The 19,324-nt window shown below is 33.6% G+C and overlaps 2 protein-coding genes across 2 annotated transcripts; both read left to right on the top strand.

Annotated features, from left to right (window-relative positions):
- Positions 1 to 2,973: 2,973 nt before the first annotated feature.
- LOC120081099 (disease resistance protein RPP4-like) lies at positions 2,974 to 3,576 on the top strand. Its single transcript, XM_039035775.1, has one exon. The coding sequence runs from the start codon at positions 2,974 to 2,976 to the stop codon at positions 3,574 to 3,576; it is 603 nt and encodes a 200-aa protein (XP_038891703.1).
- A 9,600-nt stretch (positions 3,577 to 13,176) lies between these two features.
- Positions 13,177 to 13,506, top strand: LOC120081101. Its single transcript, XM_039035776.1, has one exon. The coding sequence runs from the start codon at positions 13,177 to 13,179 to the stop codon at positions 13,504 to 13,506; it is 330 nt and encodes a 109-aa protein (XP_038891704.1).
- Positions 13,507 to 19,324: the final 5,818 nt, after the last annotated feature.

Consider the following 19,324-nt stretch of genomic DNA (forward strand, 5'->3'; position numbering starts at 1 on the left):
ATCAAGTTGCTACCATTTTTCTCTCTGCAATCAGCTCTTCCACCAACAGTGGCGACACTTTTGACTTGATTCTGTCTTCATCCCTTGTTGAAAATTATAAGCTCATACATTCACCATTCAAGAACTATTTCACATTTCTTTAACTTTTACAGTTAGTTATTGTAACTACTTGTATCAAAAATTAGTATAAATACTCATCATTTACAAATTTTAGATACAACAACATACGTATAGCTTCAAGAAGAACTTGAAAAATCTGTAAAAGAAATAATCTGTGACTTAGCTCTTAATAAAACTCTCTCCTTCCCGTGGACGTAGGCTTCAATAGCCGAACCACGTATATCGTTGTGCATTTCCTTCCCCTTCTTCTCATCGTCTACAAGATTGAATGATCGTTTACCATTTCCTTCTCATCGTCTACAAGATTGAATGAACATTCACCATTTTCTTCTCATCGTNACCATTTCCTTCTCATCGTCTACAAGATTGAATGAACATTCACCATTTTCTTCTCATCGTCTACAAGATTGAATGATCGTTTACCATTTCCTTCTTCCATCGTCTACACGATTGCATGTTCGTTCACCATTTCCTTCTACCGTCGTCTACACGATTGCATGACTCTTCCATCGTATACTCAAAGCAGTTGCACAGATCAAACAAGAAGACATTAGGATTAGAAGAAAGTGAAAGAACTTAGAAGGTAGAGAACGAGAGAATCAGAGAGCAAAAGAGAGAGAAATAAAATTAATTCTGCATTAATCACCCATCAGAAAGAAAGTGTTTCTTTCATTTTTCCATCAGACAAAGAGCAGTGGTTCAAACCACATGTAAGGCATCAGCTGGAAAATCGTGGGCATGTAATAGCTAAGTTTTCTACCAACCAAAGTATTTTTGGGCAAAAGAACTGGGCTCACATTTGGATCAGCAAAGAAAGGCCTCACAAACATTTCATCATTTGGGCTGAATTCATCAAATTTACAGAAGCAGGCCCAACACTTGCTTTTCAGGCATGGCTCCCTCTCCTTCCACCAATACTTCACCATTAGCTTCAACTTCGCCTCCTTCTCCACTGGCTTCATTTATTGCTCCTTTAGAGCCACTAGTGATCGGTCCAGTTTCATCTTCTTCTATCTCAACTCCTCCAACATAGGCTCCATTGCTGACCTCACCCTTGCTCTGTCAGGATTGGCTCCCTCTCCTTCCACCAATGCTTCACCATCAACTTCAACTTTGCCTCCTTCTCCACCAACTTCATTTATTGCTCCTTTAGAGCCACTAGTGATCACTCTAGTTTCATCTTCTTCTATCTCAACTTCTCTAACATAGGCTCCATTGCCGATCTCAACTCCTAATAATGGTACTGTCGTGAATAGAATCGCTGTCTTTGAATCTATCATTGCAACCATAATTTTCTCCACTCTACTACCACTACAAGAAATCTAGGCTTTGATATTGGTTGAAAAAACTAAAAACTAATACGTGTATGCGCATTTGTTGCTCTGATTGCCCGTTCTTTTGGCCTCTCCGATTAGCAGTGTCGCCAGGCTTCGTCAATTGTAGATCCTGACGTCGCTGTCACTGGGTTTCGTGGATCTCGCCGCTCACCCACCTACACGTGTGCTGCCTAGCCATGCATGTCCAGCCTTCAGCGTTTCACCGTCGGTTAGAGTCTCCAGCTGCCGACATTGTCTATAGTTTGTCACCACTAGTTTTGCCACTCGTTCGCTAGCTGTGGTTGCTTCAAATATGTTAGTGTGGCGAGTGTTAATATGGTTCTGGCTGTTCTCAAGTTCAAATGTTGAAAAGCTTCAGATCTACTTGTGTGGTGAGGAGAAAGGGAAGGTTCGTGAGAGGAAATAATTTGGAAAAGATGAGAAGATAATTGTTCAAATTTAGTTTTAGTCGCTTCAGATCTGCTAGTGTGATGAGCCTTATTCAGTTTTAATTATATATTTTTAATTGTTCAAATTTAGTTCTTGTTTTTCCAATAAATCTTCAAGTTAGCCACACAAATTTAGTTTTTGTTCTTAATCTCAAATGTTGAAAACTTCATCAAGTCTAATTTATCGTCAAATATTTGTGTTGCAAATGAGTTCTTCTTTGTCGAAGCAAGGAGTTCACTTATAGTAGTGTTTTAAAAGCTTGTGCAGGCCAGCAAGCTTTCAATACTGGGATGAAGGTTCATGGATATATATTTCATGCTCGTGTCGTGGGACAGATTTCAAGTGCTGAAGCAAGAAAAGTGCACCAAATTTCTGATTCAAAACGTCATGGGTATATTCTCTTCCTTTCTTTGAAATTTTCCTTGATATTTCTTGTTTATTCGTGGAAAGTATGTTAGCTACATTAAAGATGTGTTAAAGGTATGTCATCTCAAGCCAAACTATGCAATTACAATTCTCATGGATCTTTCTCTTGTTACTATTGGAGATAGCAGGATACAAATGCATGATTTAATACGAAAAATGGGTCAAACAATTATTTTTCGTGAATCTTCTAAGCCTGAAAAAAGGAGTAGATTGTTGAAGGTAGAAGAAGTTGTCAAGATATTGAAAGAGAATTCAGTGAGTAACCTTATGCAAAGTATTTTTGTTTACTTATTTCCAAAGACAAACGTGAGTCTACTTGGTTATTTGTTACCAATGTTAAATTACTTTGTTTATAATTTTGTAGGGAACAAATGCAGTTCAAGTCATAAAGCTAGACTTGTGAAAGATCTTAGATTGCTTATTCTTGAAAGAGCAGAAAAAATGTCAGAAATATATTTGAGTATTTACCTAATAAGTTGAAGTGGATTGAGTACTCTATATTTGATGTTCAATGGTTTTTGCCTGGAAGTTTTGTTGTGAAAGGCCAACTTGTTGGACTAGTTGTTTGAGGTAAGTTATATTGCTTCTAGTACCTTATTTGCCAGATTATTTAAGCAGGAAGTGTATTGAATCATTTTTTCTTGTCTTTTAGAATCGTAAAATGTTGAAGCATGTTGATCCAAGTTATTGTGGCTTCATAGATGAAACTCCTAAATTCTCTCCGGCATTATACCTCGAGAACTTATATTTTAGAAACTGCAGATTTTTTAAAAGGATTCATGAGTCTATAACTTCTCTTAGTAAGCTTGTTACCTTGAATCTTGAAGGTTGTGAAACTCTAGAAAAGCTTCCAATCAACTTCTTCATGTTAAAGTCTCTTGAAGTTTTGAATCTAAGTGGATCCAAAACCCTTGAAGAAATTCCTGATTTGTCTGCATCATCAAACCTTAAGAAACTATGTCTTAGAGAGTGCAACCGTTTGAGAATAATTTATGACTCGACCGGTCCTTCTCTTGACAAGCTTGTCACATTGGACCTCAAAGGCTGTGAGAATCTAAAAAAGCTTCCAAGCAACTCCCTCGTGTTAAATTCTCTTGAATTCTTGAATCTGAGTAGATGCATAGATCTTGAGGAAATTCCTGACTTGTCTACAGCATCAAAACTTAAAGAACTATATCTCAAAGAAAGCTACCGTTTGAGAATAATTCATGACTTGTTAAATTCTCTTGAATTCTTGAATCTAAGAATGCTACCTATCATATGATGCTTTTTTTTTTCTCGCTTGGTTAATTTCGCTCCTTGCTCGAATTTCATAAATTCTCTTATGTGGGGTAGTTGAATTCTTATTATGTGTTATTTGCCCATTTTTCACTACTTACAGGAAGTCCTACTTTGGATTTGGATCAAATCTATGGTGGATGGCAACAAGTGTGTGTGGGGGGAGGGGGGATGGAATGTATATTTACGAAGCCTTAGTTTGTATTTTGTATCTTAAAAAAAGTTCTCTCTTTTTTTATACACCAATAAAAGTTGTTTGTATCTAAGAAAATTTTAATTTTGCTATGTAACCCTTATGAGTTTTGGTAATTTGTTGATTACCTTGGTTTTATAGTTAAATTATCATCCAATTCCTCTTTTGTGACTTATTATTAGGGATTTATGAAAGCAATTAAGATTTTACTTTGTGCATGTATAGGTAAAAGTATTGATTTGCACGTGCCTAGGATATATATATATATATATACATCTTTTCAATGACAAAACGATGACAGACATTTAATATCAGACAATTACTGACAAAAAATAGGTGAAAATTTGACATTGAAGATAATGTTCAACGTCGGTTGAAAACTGACATTGAAAAAAATATTAAATGTAGGTTGAAAACTGACATTGAAGATAATTGACATTGAAATCTTGGTCATCTATAATGTCGATTTAAAATCGATATTAAAGACAACCAACATTAAATACCTTTTATAACACGATCTTTGATGTCGGTTTTCAATTGACATTGTATCTCTATAATGTCAGTTTTAAACCGACATTAAAGCCCGATTTTGTAGTAGTGTACTTTAAATGCGATTGGTCTATCTTCACTCTTCGTTTTAAAATTTTCAAACTAATTAAAAAAATCTGATATTTGATTATATAAAATTTTCAAACTAATTAAAAAAATCAAAAAGTAAAAACATAAAATAAGTTGAAAAAAGATAAGAAAAAAATCAAAACAAATAAATAATATTATATTTGAAAAAAATTGATTTAATTTTGATATTTGTGAAAAAACAACAATATGATTTGATGATTTAAAACAGGGAGATATTTTAGGAGAAAATAAAGATGTTGATAAAAGACACGTCCAAAGGAAAAAGTTAATTACATTGTAATTTGGATGAGGGTTTTGTAGTCATAAAAGGTTTTTGGGAAGTTTTTGACAATACTTCCGATGAGATATTTACGTAATCTACAAATATACTGCAATTAGTCTCCAAACTATGCCCAACAAATACACTAAACTTAAAAACAAATACACTACAATTGAAAATAAATCAACCAAACCATCTAAATTGCTTTTGAACTTACCCAAAATTCTATAAGAATACTTTTTCATGTCTAGACCCAAAAAATCAGTTTAGAAAGTGAAGGTTGGACAAGTAAAAAATTATTTAAATAATTGCGTTCATGATAAAAGAAACATAGTTAGATTGGATTATGAAAATCCCAATTAAAAATCATAATTGAAATTACTAACCAATTATGATGTGACGTTGAAGTCAATTGTGGAGATCTCTTATGAATAGAAGATAAACTAACAATATTCAGCGATGGTACATCCTTCCTTGATTGAATCTATCAAGGTGGGTTTAAGACTCTCAAGACAAACTGGTTAATACCAACACCGTCCATATGCTTGGCCTAGCTTTTCACAATAGCTTGATAGGAATCACTTTGGAAAGAAGAGATTTTGTGACTTTAACTCTTGGTTGATGGTCGATTAAGTTGAGTCTTTCATCCATGCACCCATAGATTTGATCGATTAAGTCAAGCCTCCAAAGTAGACATGTCGTTGATTGATAACAAAAAATAAAATCAGTAAAAAAAGATGAAAATTGAAAAAGATGCGTTCGAAGCAACATAAACTTCAATAAATCGGAAGTCATGATAGTGGTTGTTTTCATCCCACTTACATTGAAAAAAATCTTAATCGTTGAACATCCATAACAAAAAAGCGTTATACAGAGAATGAAGAAAGCTAGGGCTATGTATTGTATTCAAATATTTTGTGTTTGAAATAAAAGGATAATAAATATAATGTTCAAAACAATTTAAAACCCATAAGTCTTAATTAAGATTAATAGAAAGTATAATAGAAATAAAAAATCTCAGTTAGGATGATTAATATAATTGATATTTTAAATTTCAAAATAAGATGTGAAAATTAGTTGCTGTGTAAAATTCGAAAATTCAAAACAACTATTAAATTTGATTTGAAAATTCAAAACAACTATTAAATTTGATTTGAAAATTCAAAACAACTATTAAATCGCGAGATTTATGGCAAATTATCCGCTTGAAATGATGATCTTAGTTGACTTTGAAAGTCTGTCGAGATATATAGTTGAACAATTAATTACAGTCTCATTAATAAAAATGTCGAATTGATTCCACTGCAATTAAAAGTGACAATGAGAATATTTTATGATTTCAAAAAATTGGACTCATGTGACATTCACGCATTTTTTTATCATTCAAAAGAATCCTACATTTTGCTATTTGTTCACGTGATAGAATAATTACTGCTATATACCAGCGAGAGAGGATTTTGATGTGATAGGCCAATGTTTGCCATTGGATCTCTATTCTTGGGCCATGACCTACACAATTTCTCAACAACATAATAAATAAATAAAATATAAAAATAACCAAGGTTTCTTCTCTCCCTCTCTAACATTATAAATTGATGTAACGGTTAAACTTATCTATGAACTATTGGTTTGTTTGAAATAGTTCATTGAATTTTAAAAAGTTATATGTTGTCTTTAAACTTTAAATCTTAAATTTAATAGGTTTATGAACTTTACAAAGTAGTTAGTAAGTTTTGATTTTCTAGATTTTGCGGCCAATAAACTTTTAAACTTTTTATTTTGTATCTAACATATCCTTGACCTATTGCACATTTTTTTTAATTCACAAACCTATTTTGTCACGACCGGATCCTTACACATTATGATCCGACCGCTACGATATGCATACTTAGACTTTTCTATCATGAGATGAGTTTTGGTGAAAATTTCAAAGAACATATCTAAATTTTATTAATTAGATAGAAAAACTATATAAAAAGTTTATTTATCAAAAACGTCAGGATCCATAAAACATTAGCGTGGTGGTACAAAATGCATGTGCCTATAATAGTGAGTTTGATGGTTGGCTATTTGAGCGATGTCCAATTCTGCCATCTACGCTGTGTCCTTACTCTACAAAGTCTGTAAAAATATAGGATGAGTATATAATATACCCAGTAAGTAGTTCTCACGTAGGGTAGTGACCAAATGCACAATCACAAGCAACATGTCATGAAAACATATGGTTGAGACCGAAAACATATAATAACATGTGGTGGTCGGTTATGCTTCCAACATAAATCTCTCCGCCCTGATAGGAAGATGAGGACCTAAGCGAAAACTAACCCATCTGATGATTAGCGGGTCATGCAGTCAGTAGGGCCAGAGTCGCATCCAACATCAACCATTAGCATAAACGTAATATTGGACTAGAGGGGTGCAACCATACATACCCTGCTAGTCCCTAGCGTAAACATAACGTAAGATTAGGCCTGGAGGGGTGCAACCATACATGCCCTGCCAGCCTTTGAAGCATAAATTTCTCCGCCCTGAAGGAAGATGAGGACTTAAGTGGAAACTAACCCATTTGATGATTAGCAGGTCATGCAGTCAGTAGGGCCAGAGTCTCATCCAACATCAACCATTAACATAAACGTAAGATTAGACTGGAAGCATAACTTACACCTAATTAAAACTTGATTTTAACGTAATCGTGAATAAACATAATGCATGGGGTCCCTTGTAGAGAAACGTGTTCTAAACATGTAATGCAATATAACAATTAACATAACCATGCAACATAATAAAGGTACACTACCATACAACATTTAAAGAGAGGGTGAGATAAACTACTTACAGTGATCGAGTTATTCCTTATTATTCTTTATGATTTTGTTCAGTAGAGCTTTCCCTTTTTAAACTAGAAGGAAATTTGGGTAGCACCTTACCCGAGCTTTCTCTTTTAACCTCACAGAACTTCCTCACTCACACTTACTCTTTCACACGATTCTTTGTTACTGAGATTTGTTTGAGAATGGGTTAAATCTTTGGCAAAGGGTTCTATTTATAGTAGTTTCATAGCTCTTTCAGTGTGACAAATCATCCTACAGGTGGCTTCTTTAAAATTACTTAGGGTTTAAGGATTCCTCTCAATAAGACACCTAATTTTGGCTAACGTTTGCCCTTACGTCATCTTTCTTTGTTTGTATTCAATTTTAGGGTTTTTTCTATGTATAATCTATAAGATCGTGGCCAAATTCAACGTATAATTACGCTTCTATCCAAATCTCGCTCTCTTTGTTCTCAGAATCTCGCTCTCTCCAGCTTTCTCGCTAGTTTGGCTCTCGCGACTCCCGCTTCCGCTCTCACTATCGCTGGTCGCGCTCTCGCTCTCTCTGGTCTCGCTCCTGCTCTCGCTCCCTCTTTCCTACTGTCTCGTTAAGAATCTTGCTCTCTGTACTCTCGCTCTCTCTAATGTTCTCTCCAATTTCGCTAGTTTACACGTGTGGTTGCCTTCACTGCTTGTGGATTCCACTTCCTCTTTTTAACTCTTTCAAATTTTAAGAGTATATGGGCAATTAATTCACCTCCAATTCTTCCAATGAGCAGTGCCCAAACAAAAAGTTATCTACTGCCCGTTGGTCTCCTAAATTAGCTAGTGTCCAACTTCTAATTAATCCTCCTTGATTTTGCTCCCTTATTCATTATTTTTTGGATAATGAATAAATTTCCAATTAATCCAATAAATTTCCAATTTCCAATTATTCATTTTTTTCCCTTCTAAATTTCCACCCCTTTAAATAAAATTTTGTCCTGCTTATTATTTGACATTTAATTTCCTGTATGCGTACAAATCTGGGTCGTTACATATTTGATAGAGAATATAAAAACTTACACAAAATTAAAAGTTTAGGCCGCATTGTAGTCATTTATGGTCCATTGGATAAAGTTTCCATTTCCATTTCTCGTTTCTTGTTTCTTGTTTCCTGTTTCCTATTTTTTAAGAACAAGAAACAGAAATATGTTTAGTAACTATTTATGTTTCTTGTTTCTTGAAAAAAAAAAAACAAGAACAAAAGACTTGTTTGATAACCATTTCTTGTTTCTCGTTTCTTGTATAGTTTTTCCTTATATTTTCTCACATTTTATAATTTAATTATATAAAATAAAAAAAAGTATAGCATGTATTAAAATATAAAAAATAAATATCAAATATTTACATTATCAAATACACATAATGTAATGACCCGGCTCCCTAGGACTTATACTAGGTCGTTACTACATGCAATCATTAATCTCAAAACGATACTTTTCATAAATTGGCTAAAATTAAATAAAGGATATAAAATAAATTACTTTTATTATAACTAAATAACTGAAAATCATTAGGGGTACCTCTAAAAAAATTAAGCATCACAAGAAAATTTTTATCTAAAACAACCAACAGTGCAAAAACTGAAAACTTTCTAAATTCAATTTCAAATCTGAGATTTAAAAACATGAACACATGAAAATATGAGTAGAAGCATCTAACTAGTTCCAGTGGCATGATCATGGGTTCTTCCTGCCGTTCGTCGGTGTGTCCTTACCTTTACATGAAAAACATAAAATAACAAAAAAAAAATATAAAATACTCAGTAAATAACCCCACTATTGGGTCAGGCGATGCATTCATATCCAATAAATGCAACATACTGGTGGAACATGCATACAATTAACTAAATCCTAAATGACCATCTAATGTGCAATTTAACCCAATCTAACATGCAACTGGTGACCCGAAGGCTCGCAAACATATTAGGGTACCCGTCGACACCCGGTAACATAGTAGGAAACTCTTCGGTTTCCAATAACATATTTGGAAGCCCGTAAGCTTCTGGTAACATAGTAAAGAATTCGACGGTGGGTCTTGAACAATGTGGTGCCACACCCTTTTCTGGCCCGAGAGGGGTTTGATTATAGTTGGACTATAACTAGTTGTTCATTAGAGGGATTAGTGGTACTTAAAAGTTAGATATAACTACGGGGATAAAATGGTAATTTTGACTACTTAACACACCGTTGATTGGTTATATCCAATGGACACAAAAACATATCTATAGTGTGAAAAATGCAGTTGTCGGTCTTTAGTAGAGTGAACGGCGATTAATGAAGGTTGATTAATTTAATTAAAGAGTTTAATTAATTAATCAAATACCATTGGAGCTTCAATTGATAGGTCCATAAGGTCCCATTGTCAGCTGGATAAGGATTAATGAGAATCAAATTAATTTTGGATTAATTTGAATTGTTCAAATTAATTAAAGAAAATTAATTATCTGAGATGCAATTATTGTAATGTACACGATACATTATAGTATAAAGTTTTAATGAGAGAAATAAATATTTTAATGTGATTCAAATATTAAAGATATGAATGTGATTCATATAAAAACAATAGGTCAAAATTAATATGAATATGATTCAAATTAATACTATAGGAAAATAATAAGCTATGGGTTATTTTATATGTGATATAATATAAACTATAGGCTATATGTGATATGTGATATAACATATAATTTAATATTTATATATATTAAGTTAATTAATATATATTATTAAAATTCTAACTATTCATTTTTAGAATTTTAGAGAATTAAGATGGGGAGGGAGTTATTTTTTATAACTCCCCTCAACTCCCATTTTCTCTCTTCTACGTGCAACACAGAAAGAGGGAAGTTTAGGTTCTTATTATCTTCGTCTTCTTCCTCCCATCCCAGTGCTCTGTATGTGAAGAAAAGAAAATCTCTTAACAAAAGCTCTCTCATTCCCTTTCACAAAATTAAATTGCAAGCCCACATAACTCTACGTAATTCTCACCTTGAGAATAACGAGGAAGAACTTTTGGTGGTGTTCGTTTTGGGTCACTATCTTGCTGTGAATTTTTGTTTATGTTTGGGAGAAGAAGTTTCGTTCGTGATACTATGCTGTGGAGAGGAAACATGAAAAGCTAAGTCTTCAAAGGTGAATTTCCAATTTCCTTTCTTCTTTGTAAAATTCTCAGTAGGAAAAAAAATGTTTTATCATTTTATATTTATTGTAGTTTCCGTCACTCTACATTCAATGTTCTGTAAAACAAAATTAGAGACACACACATTTAATTGCTTCCACTTCGAGGTATTCCAGACCCTTCAATTGGTATTAGAGCCATTTTGTGTCTCTGATTTTCGTTTTCGAACATCAATTCAAAGTTTTTGTGGGATTTTTTCTACACTACATTATGAATGTTTGGTGGTTTCCTCATTCGATATTTTCAAAAATTAGCTTAGTAGTTTTCTTCTTTAATTCAGTTGATTTGTAAAGGCCCAATATATTTTTGGGCGTTTTAATTCTTACAATTGAGTCTGTAATTGTCTGTGTCATTCGTGATGTGTTTTCGACTTCAATTTGGAGGCTTTTGGAGCAATTTAGATGATGGATTGAAGTAGAGGAAGCTTTCCGCCTTTGAGCATATCGCACAATGCAATTACGCTGTAAAGTAGATGCCCAGCGTAGCTATGCTCAGCATCAGTGTTGCAACATTGATGTAGAACGTAGCAACGCTGCATACAGCGTAACTTTACACTTCAACGAGGGAAAAGACAGCATAGCTACGCTGCATGCAACATAGATCTAAGCTATGGCAAGGGAAAAGCCAACGTAGCGACGTTAGCTCAGAGTGTCGTTACGCTTCGAACGTGATGCACGCGCGTCAAGCGACCTCTAGATCATGGCTTCGAGCGTGGATTGAAGCAATTTTGGCAGTTTTTTGTTGTTTTCTTAATTATTAATTTGTAATAATTAGTTTTATTTGTATTTTCATTAATTAAATTAATATAAGGGTTATGCTAATGTAATTAATGTTTAAGAAGCCAATTTTCGGTCCAATGTTACTTTTATTATTTTGTACATGTGATGTATGATTGAATTTATTATATCGCATAGTGTATGCCACATGGTATAAAAATCCCACCATAGGATAAATATTAATTCATGCATCATATTTAATATAAATGTTATATTGTATAGTTGCATGATTTAATTAAGCATGTCATGCATCATATTTAATATAATTGTTATATTATATGATTGCATGCATTTATAGCATGTCCATGCATCATTTTATATTATAACTGATATAATATATAATATGGATGATGGATGTATGTTATGTATGTTTTTATTACTTTATTATATAAGTGATATGTATAATGTAATGAAAATGGAGATGCATGAAGTATGACACCACTTTAGAAAAATATAATAATAATTATTTTTTAAAGTATGTCATTAGATGCATGTATAGGTTTTAATTATTTCATTAAACTTTATTATTATTATAAATTAGTGAAATTAGAATTAAAATCTACTATCAAGAGTTGCATGCAAACATAGGTTAAATTAATTTTAAATGGTTTAAAATTGATTTCACATAAACCTATATTAATAATATTTCTAATGGGATTAGAAACAGGTTTAAATCTTTTAATACCCTTTTGATAGGATTAAATTGGAGTAAATAAAAGATTAAGTTTATAACATAGTTATCTACAAAGGACCTTTGTCTAAGGAAGATTCTGACTAGGCTAGGTATTTTAAGCTGACAAAAATGGAACACCCAACTGACCTGGAAGGTGAATTAGATAAATATGTTATCAGCATGCAATAAATAACTAAGGTTTATTATAGTTTAATAGATAAGAATCATTATTGTTAAACTATCCAATGTAAGAGTTATATTTGTAAATTTTAACAATCACTTAGTAAAAATTATTAGCTAGATTTTTATGAACCATAGGTTTAAAACACTCAATGAGAGGAAAATGATGTATATGATATTTCAATTTCTTTTCACGTTTCTCCCTAAATAATTCACACCGTGAGATCTATGCTCGACCTTGAGACACCTTTGCTTATGGCCCCCTACGGATAGCATTTAACATAGATCAATAACAAGGTAAATAGAGAGAGTGTTTACAGTAAGTGGGAGAGAGATGTGTTCACACATCTTATGGTCTCCTTTATTGGTTCGCTGTAAAGCTTCATGCTCGGTCTTGAGGCACCTTTGCTTGTGTCCCTCTATGAATGACATTTTGCATGAAATTTTACACAAACTCCAGAAATGGACAGTTTTAGTTTTTGCCCCAATCGGTTTTTCCTATGTTTGACACATTGGGGTAGAACTCTAGAGTCTAAAGTAAAGGGTTACACTTACAAGAATTTTAAAAGTAAGTTAATGATTTTTGGACCGAACAATAGTGACTAATTATTATAGGAATAAGAGTTATTCTAGTGTAATGATTAGTTGAGATTGTCTCAATTCAGCGAAGGGGAACTGATCACCCTACGGTGGTTTTTATCCTGACTCAATGAAACATCATTGCAAAATAGATGTCATATAGGATGCATTAGAATTTTGCTAAATTGATTGGTTTTTCATGGGTAATGCCTTAATAACTAATATAAATAATTTGTATGCTTGAGCAGTTCACAAAATGACTAGCGCTACATTGAATTTGGTAAGTGCTAACAAACTAAACGATGATAACTATACTAGTTGGAAGAATACTATAAACACTATGCTAATTATCAATGACCCGAGGTTCATCCTTGTTGAGGAATGTCCTCAACTACTCGTTGTTGGAGTATCTCAAAATGTTCAGAATGCATATGAAAGATGGGTCAAGGCAATCAAAAAGGCCCCAGTGTACATCTTGGCCAGCTTATCTGAAGTTTTGGCCAAGAAGCACAAAATCATGGTCGCTGCACGACAGATCATGGATTCGTTGAAGGAGATGTTTGGACAACCGCCCATCCAACTCTGACATGACGCTCTTAATTCATCTTTCATGCTCGTATGAAAGAAGGGGCATCTGTTCAAGAAGTTTTGAACATGATGGTCCACTTTAACATGGCTGAGATGAATGAGCCCATCATCGACGAAACCAGTCAGGTTAGCTTCATTCTAGAGACTCTACCTAGAAGTTTCCTTCAGTTCTGTAGTAACGGTATTTTGAATAAGCTAGATTACAACCTGACCACCCTCCTTAATGAGCTATAGACTTATCAGTCCTTGATGAAATTCAAGGAGAACAAGGGAAAGGCAAATGTTGCCACTTCCTCAAAGAAGTTCCACAAAGGCTCGGCCTTTGGAACGAAGTCTTTACCTTCTTCTTCTGGCACCAAAAAGTTGAAAAAAACAAAGGGAGGTTAGAGGAAAATTAACTTGTTGCGGTCCAAAGGGGCAAAAAGGCCAGGGTTGCCAAGGGAATCTACTTCCATTACAACCAGGAAGGACACTGGAGAGGAATTGTTCCAAATATTTGGTATAAAAGAAGAAAGCCAAACAAGGTAAACATGATTTACTAGTACTAAAAACTTGCTTAGTGGAGAATGATGATTCAGTCTGGATAATTAATTCAAGCGCCACTAATCATGTTTGTTTTTCTTTTTAGGGAATTAATTCCTAGCAGCAACTCAAAACTGGGGAGATGATTATGTATGTTGGAATTAGGCAAGTCGTTTCAACTGTAGCAGTGGGAGGCCTCCGATTACTTTTACAGAAATCATATTTATTATTAGATAATTTTTGGTTCTTAATTTAAAGAGGAACCTGATTTCTATAAAATGTCTACTTGAACAGAACTATTCTATAAATCTTAATGTGAATGAAACGTTTGTTTACAAGAATAGTGCTTTTATTTGTTCAGTAAACTTAGAAAGTAATCTTTATATGCTAGGGCTGTTAGCATATAAGACCCATCTTAATACTGGAATGTTAAGAACTGCAATAACTCAAAATAAAAGACAAAATATTTCTCCTAAAGAAAATGCCCAACTTTAATACCTAAGATTAGGACATATAAATCTCAATAAAATTGAGAAGCTGGTTAAGAATAGATTTCTAAGCGAGTTAGAAGAAAATTCTTTACCAGTATATGAGTCATGCCTTGAAGACAAAATGACTAAATGACATTTTACTGGAAAAGGTCATAGAGCCAAAAAAATCTTTTAAACTTGTACATTCGGACCTTTGTGGTCCTATGAATGTTAAGGCAAGATAAGGGTTTGAAGATTTCATCTATTTCATAGATGATTATTTAAGGTATGGGTATGTTTACCTGATGCAACATAAGTCTGAAGCCCTTAAAAAGTTCAAGGAGTACAAGGCTAAAGTTGAGAATACATTAGGTAAAACAATTAAGACGCTTCAAATTGATTGATGTAGAGAGTATATGGATTTAAGATTCTAAGGACTATTTGATAGATCATGCAATCATGTCCCAACCTTCGGCTCCTGGTACACCTCAGCAGAATGGTGTATCAGAAAGGAGAAATATAATCTTGTTAGGCATAGTTTGATCTATGATGAGTTATGCTCATTTACCTTACTCGTTTTTGGGTTATGCAGTACAGACTTCCACTTATATTTTGAACTGTGTTCTGTCCAAGAGTGTTTGTGAAACATCTTTGGAATTATGGAATAACCGTAAAGGTAGTTTACGCTATTTATGAATTTAAGGTATCCCAGCACACGTGCTTGATGCTAATCCTAAGAAATTGAAACCTTGTTCAAAACTATGCCTATTTGTAGGTTACCTCAAGGAAATGAGAGGTGGTTACTTCTACGATCCTAAAGATAATAAAGTGTTTGCGTCGACAAATACTACATTTTTAGAAGAGAACCACATAAGGGAGCATAAACCGTGCAGTACGATAGTATTAAACAAGCTTTCAAATGAAACTACTGAATCTTCAACAAGAGTTGTTAAAGAACCTAATACATCAACAACAGTTATTGATGTTGGTTCATCTAGTCAATCACATCCACCTCAATTCTTGAGGAAGCCTCGACGTAGTGGGAGGGTTACAAACCCACATATTCATTATATAGATTTAACAGAAATCCTGACCATCATATCAGATGTCGACGTTGAGGATTCATTGTCTGATAAATAGGCAATGGAGGATGTGGTCAAAGATGAATGGATAAGCTATGGATCTTGAAATAGAGTCTATGTACTTCAATTCAGTCTGGTATCTTGTAGATCATTTTGATGGGGTTAAACCTATAGGTTGCAAATGGATCTCCAAAAGAAAAAAGGGTGTAGATCTTTAAGGCTAGACTGGTTGCAAAAGGTTATACCCTGGTTGAGGGAGTTGACTATGAGAAAAATTTCTCACCTATTGTCATATTAAAGTCTATCAGGATACTCCTGTCCATTACCGCATATTATCACTATGAGATTTGGCAAATGGACGTTAAGACTACCTTTTTGAATGATAATCTTAAGGAGACCATCTATATGTAACAACCATAGGGATTCATTTTCCAAAGTCAAGAGTAAAAGGTTTGCAAGTTTAGTTGATCCATTTATGGACTGAAACAAGCATCCCGATCTTGGGATATAAGATTTGATACTATGATCAAATCTTATGACTTTGATAAAAAAAATATTGTTAAGCCTTGTGTTTACAAGAAAATCATTAATAGTTAAGTAGTTTTCCTAGTATTGTACATGAACGATATCCTACTCATTGAGATGATGTAGGTCTATTGACTAATGTTTTATAGTAGTTAGTGACCCAGTTCCAAATGTAAGATTTAGGAGAGAGGTTGTTTAGTACAGGGATACAAAGCTTCAAGGATCGTAAGAACAAATCGTTGGCCTTGTCTCAGATATCATATATTGACAAAATTTTTGTCGAGTACTCAATGCAGAATTCTAAGAGAGGTTTATTACCTTTCAGGCATAGAATTATTTTGTCTAAGGAATAGTGTCCTAAGATACCTCAAGAAGTTGAGGAGATGAGATGGATCCTCTATGCATCAGCTGTTAGTAGCCTTATGTATGCAATGTTATGTACTAGACCTAACATTTGCTATGCAGTGAGGATAGTCAGTAGATACCAATCTAATCCAGGAGTAGATCACTATACGATAGTTAAAGCCATCCTCAAGTACCTTAGGAGAACAAGGGACTACATGTTTATGTATAGGTCTAAGGATTTAATCCTTACACACTGACTCTAATTTTCAGACTGATAGAAATTCTAGGAAATCCACTTCAGAATCAGTGTTGATTCTTAAAGGAGGAGTTGTAGTCTGGAGGAGCACTAAGCAAGGTTGCATAGTGACTCTACCATGGAAGCAAAGTCTGTAGCAACTTTTGAAACTGCCAAGGAGGCTATATGGCTCAAAAAGTTTTTGACTGATCTAGAAGTTGTTCCAAACATGTCAAAGACTATCACCCTTTATTGTGATAATAGTGGTGTTGTGGCGAATTCTAGGGAGCCTAGAAGCCACAAGCCTTGAAAACACATAGCTCAAGTATCATCTCATACGGAAGATTGTGCATCGAGGGGACGTGATCATCATGAAGATCGCTTCAGAGCATAATGTTGTTGATCCATTTACAAATGTTCCAACAACTAAGGTGTTCGAGGGTCACTTGGATAGTCTGCATCTACGAGACAGACCTCATCAAGTCTAGGGAAAGTGAGAGATTTTTACTGAGCACGTAACATATGCCTAATTTCTTGTTTTTGTGTATTGTACCTTGTAATTTTACTTTGTATTTTTACACCCACTAGCTTTAGGACAAGTGGGAAATTGTTGGGGTGATATCCTAAATCTCGTGGTCTTGTAGTTTATAAATTGTATTTGTACAAAAATATTATTTATCTAATAAAATAAGTTGTATTTTATTTGAGATTTAGTTGCATTAATGCAAAAACTCATAAACTAAGATCCAAGGTTATTAGATGTAACTTAAACATATATGTAGAGACATATAGGTAGATCATTTTTAAGTAATAACTTGGACAGTCTGTAGTAGATGGATAAGGCTAGGTATCTTATACTGGTGACACTACAGATATGACCCGCTTTATAGTTGTTACAATTATTGTAAAGTACTACAAATGATCTGATCCTGATCATTCATATGGAGACATGTGAGTCAAGGTATACTATACAAAGAGTTTGTATAAGATCGGACCACGAAATGAATAGTCTCACTTATAACACTGTTGCTAAAAGGGAATTAGATTTCACCAGGATGATCATAAGTGACTTGACCTTAATTCTCACTGAGTTGTGAACTCCTGCCTATGAGGGCGATCATTTAATTTACATGGGTGAGAGTGGCTAGTTTCTTGAACTCAATATGCCTACCATTTTAGGGATTCGTTTGATTGGGGAGTTGGGAACACAACTACATAAGAAGAAATTCACTCCTTCCTTATTGTTTGAGTTAATAGATAAATTGCTCCAGTAAGAGCTGATTCCGGATCTTGAACAATGTGACATCATACCCTCTACTGACTTGAGAGAGGTTTGGTTATAGTTAGTCTATAACTAATTGTTCATTAGAGGGATCGGTTGTACTTAAGGTGTTAGATGCAATTACAAGGGTAAAACGATAATTTTGACCCAACTGTACTTATGAGCAATTTGTGAAAGGTTAACATACTGTTGATTAGTAATTGATTATATCCAATTGACACAGAAATATATCTAATAGTGTAGTTGTCGGTCTTTAATGGAGTGACCATCAGTTAATGAGGGTTGATTAATTTGATTAAAGAGTTTTTTTTTAATTAATCAAATATCATTGGTGCTTCAATCTATAGGTTCATAAGGTCCCCTTGTTAGCTCAATAAGGATTAATGAAAATTAAATTAATTTTGGGTTAATTTGAATTGTTCAAATTAATTAAAGGAAATTAATTGTATGTGATACAATTAATGTAAATAAATATTTGAATATGATTCAAATATTAATGATATGGATGTGATTCATATAAAAACTATAGGTTAAAATTAATATGAATATGACTTATATTAATATTATAGGTTATATGAGAGAATAATAAAATATAGGTTATATTATGTGATATAATATAAACTATAGGCGATATGTTATAAGTGATATAACATATAGTTTAATATTTATATATATATATATATTAAGATACTTAATATATTATTATTATTATTATTATTATTATTATTCTAATTAGTTTTTTTTAATTTTAGAGAATTAAAATGGGAAGGGATTTATTTTTTATAACTCCTTACAAGTCTCATTTTCTCTTTTCTATGTGCAACATAGAAAGGGAGATATTGGGATTTCTATTATCTTCATCTTCTTCCTCCCATCCTAGTGCTCTGTGTGTGAAGAAAAGAAAATCTCTCAGCAAAAAATCTCTCCTTTTCTTTCACAAAATTAAATTGCAAGACCACATAACTCTGCATGATTCTCACCTTGAGAATAATGAGGAAGAACTTTTGGTGGTGTTCGTTTTGGGTCACTGTCTTGCTATGAATTTTCATTTGTGTTTGGGAGAAGAAGTTTTGTTCGTGATACTGTGTTGTGGAGAGGAAATGTGAAGAGTTAGTCTTCAAGGGTGAGTTTCCAATTTCCTTTTCTTCTCTGTAAAATTCTCAATAGGAAAAGCATGCTTAGTCATTTTATGTTTATCGTAGTTTTCGTCACTTTGCACTCCATGTTCTGTAAAACAAAACTAGAGACATATGCATTCAATTGCTTCTGCTTCAGGGTATTCCAAACCCTTCAAGAGTGGCCAGATTTACTGACGCAATATGGCTACCATTTTAGAGATTCATCCGAATAAGGAG

The sequence above is a fragment of the Benincasa hispida genome, chromosome 7 (assembly GCF_009727055.1).
Source record: "Benincasa hispida cultivar B227 chromosome 7, ASM972705v1, whole genome shotgun sequence".
Taxonomy (NCBI): Eukaryota; Viridiplantae; Streptophyta; class Magnoliopsida; order Cucurbitales; family Cucurbitaceae; genus Benincasa; species Benincasa hispida.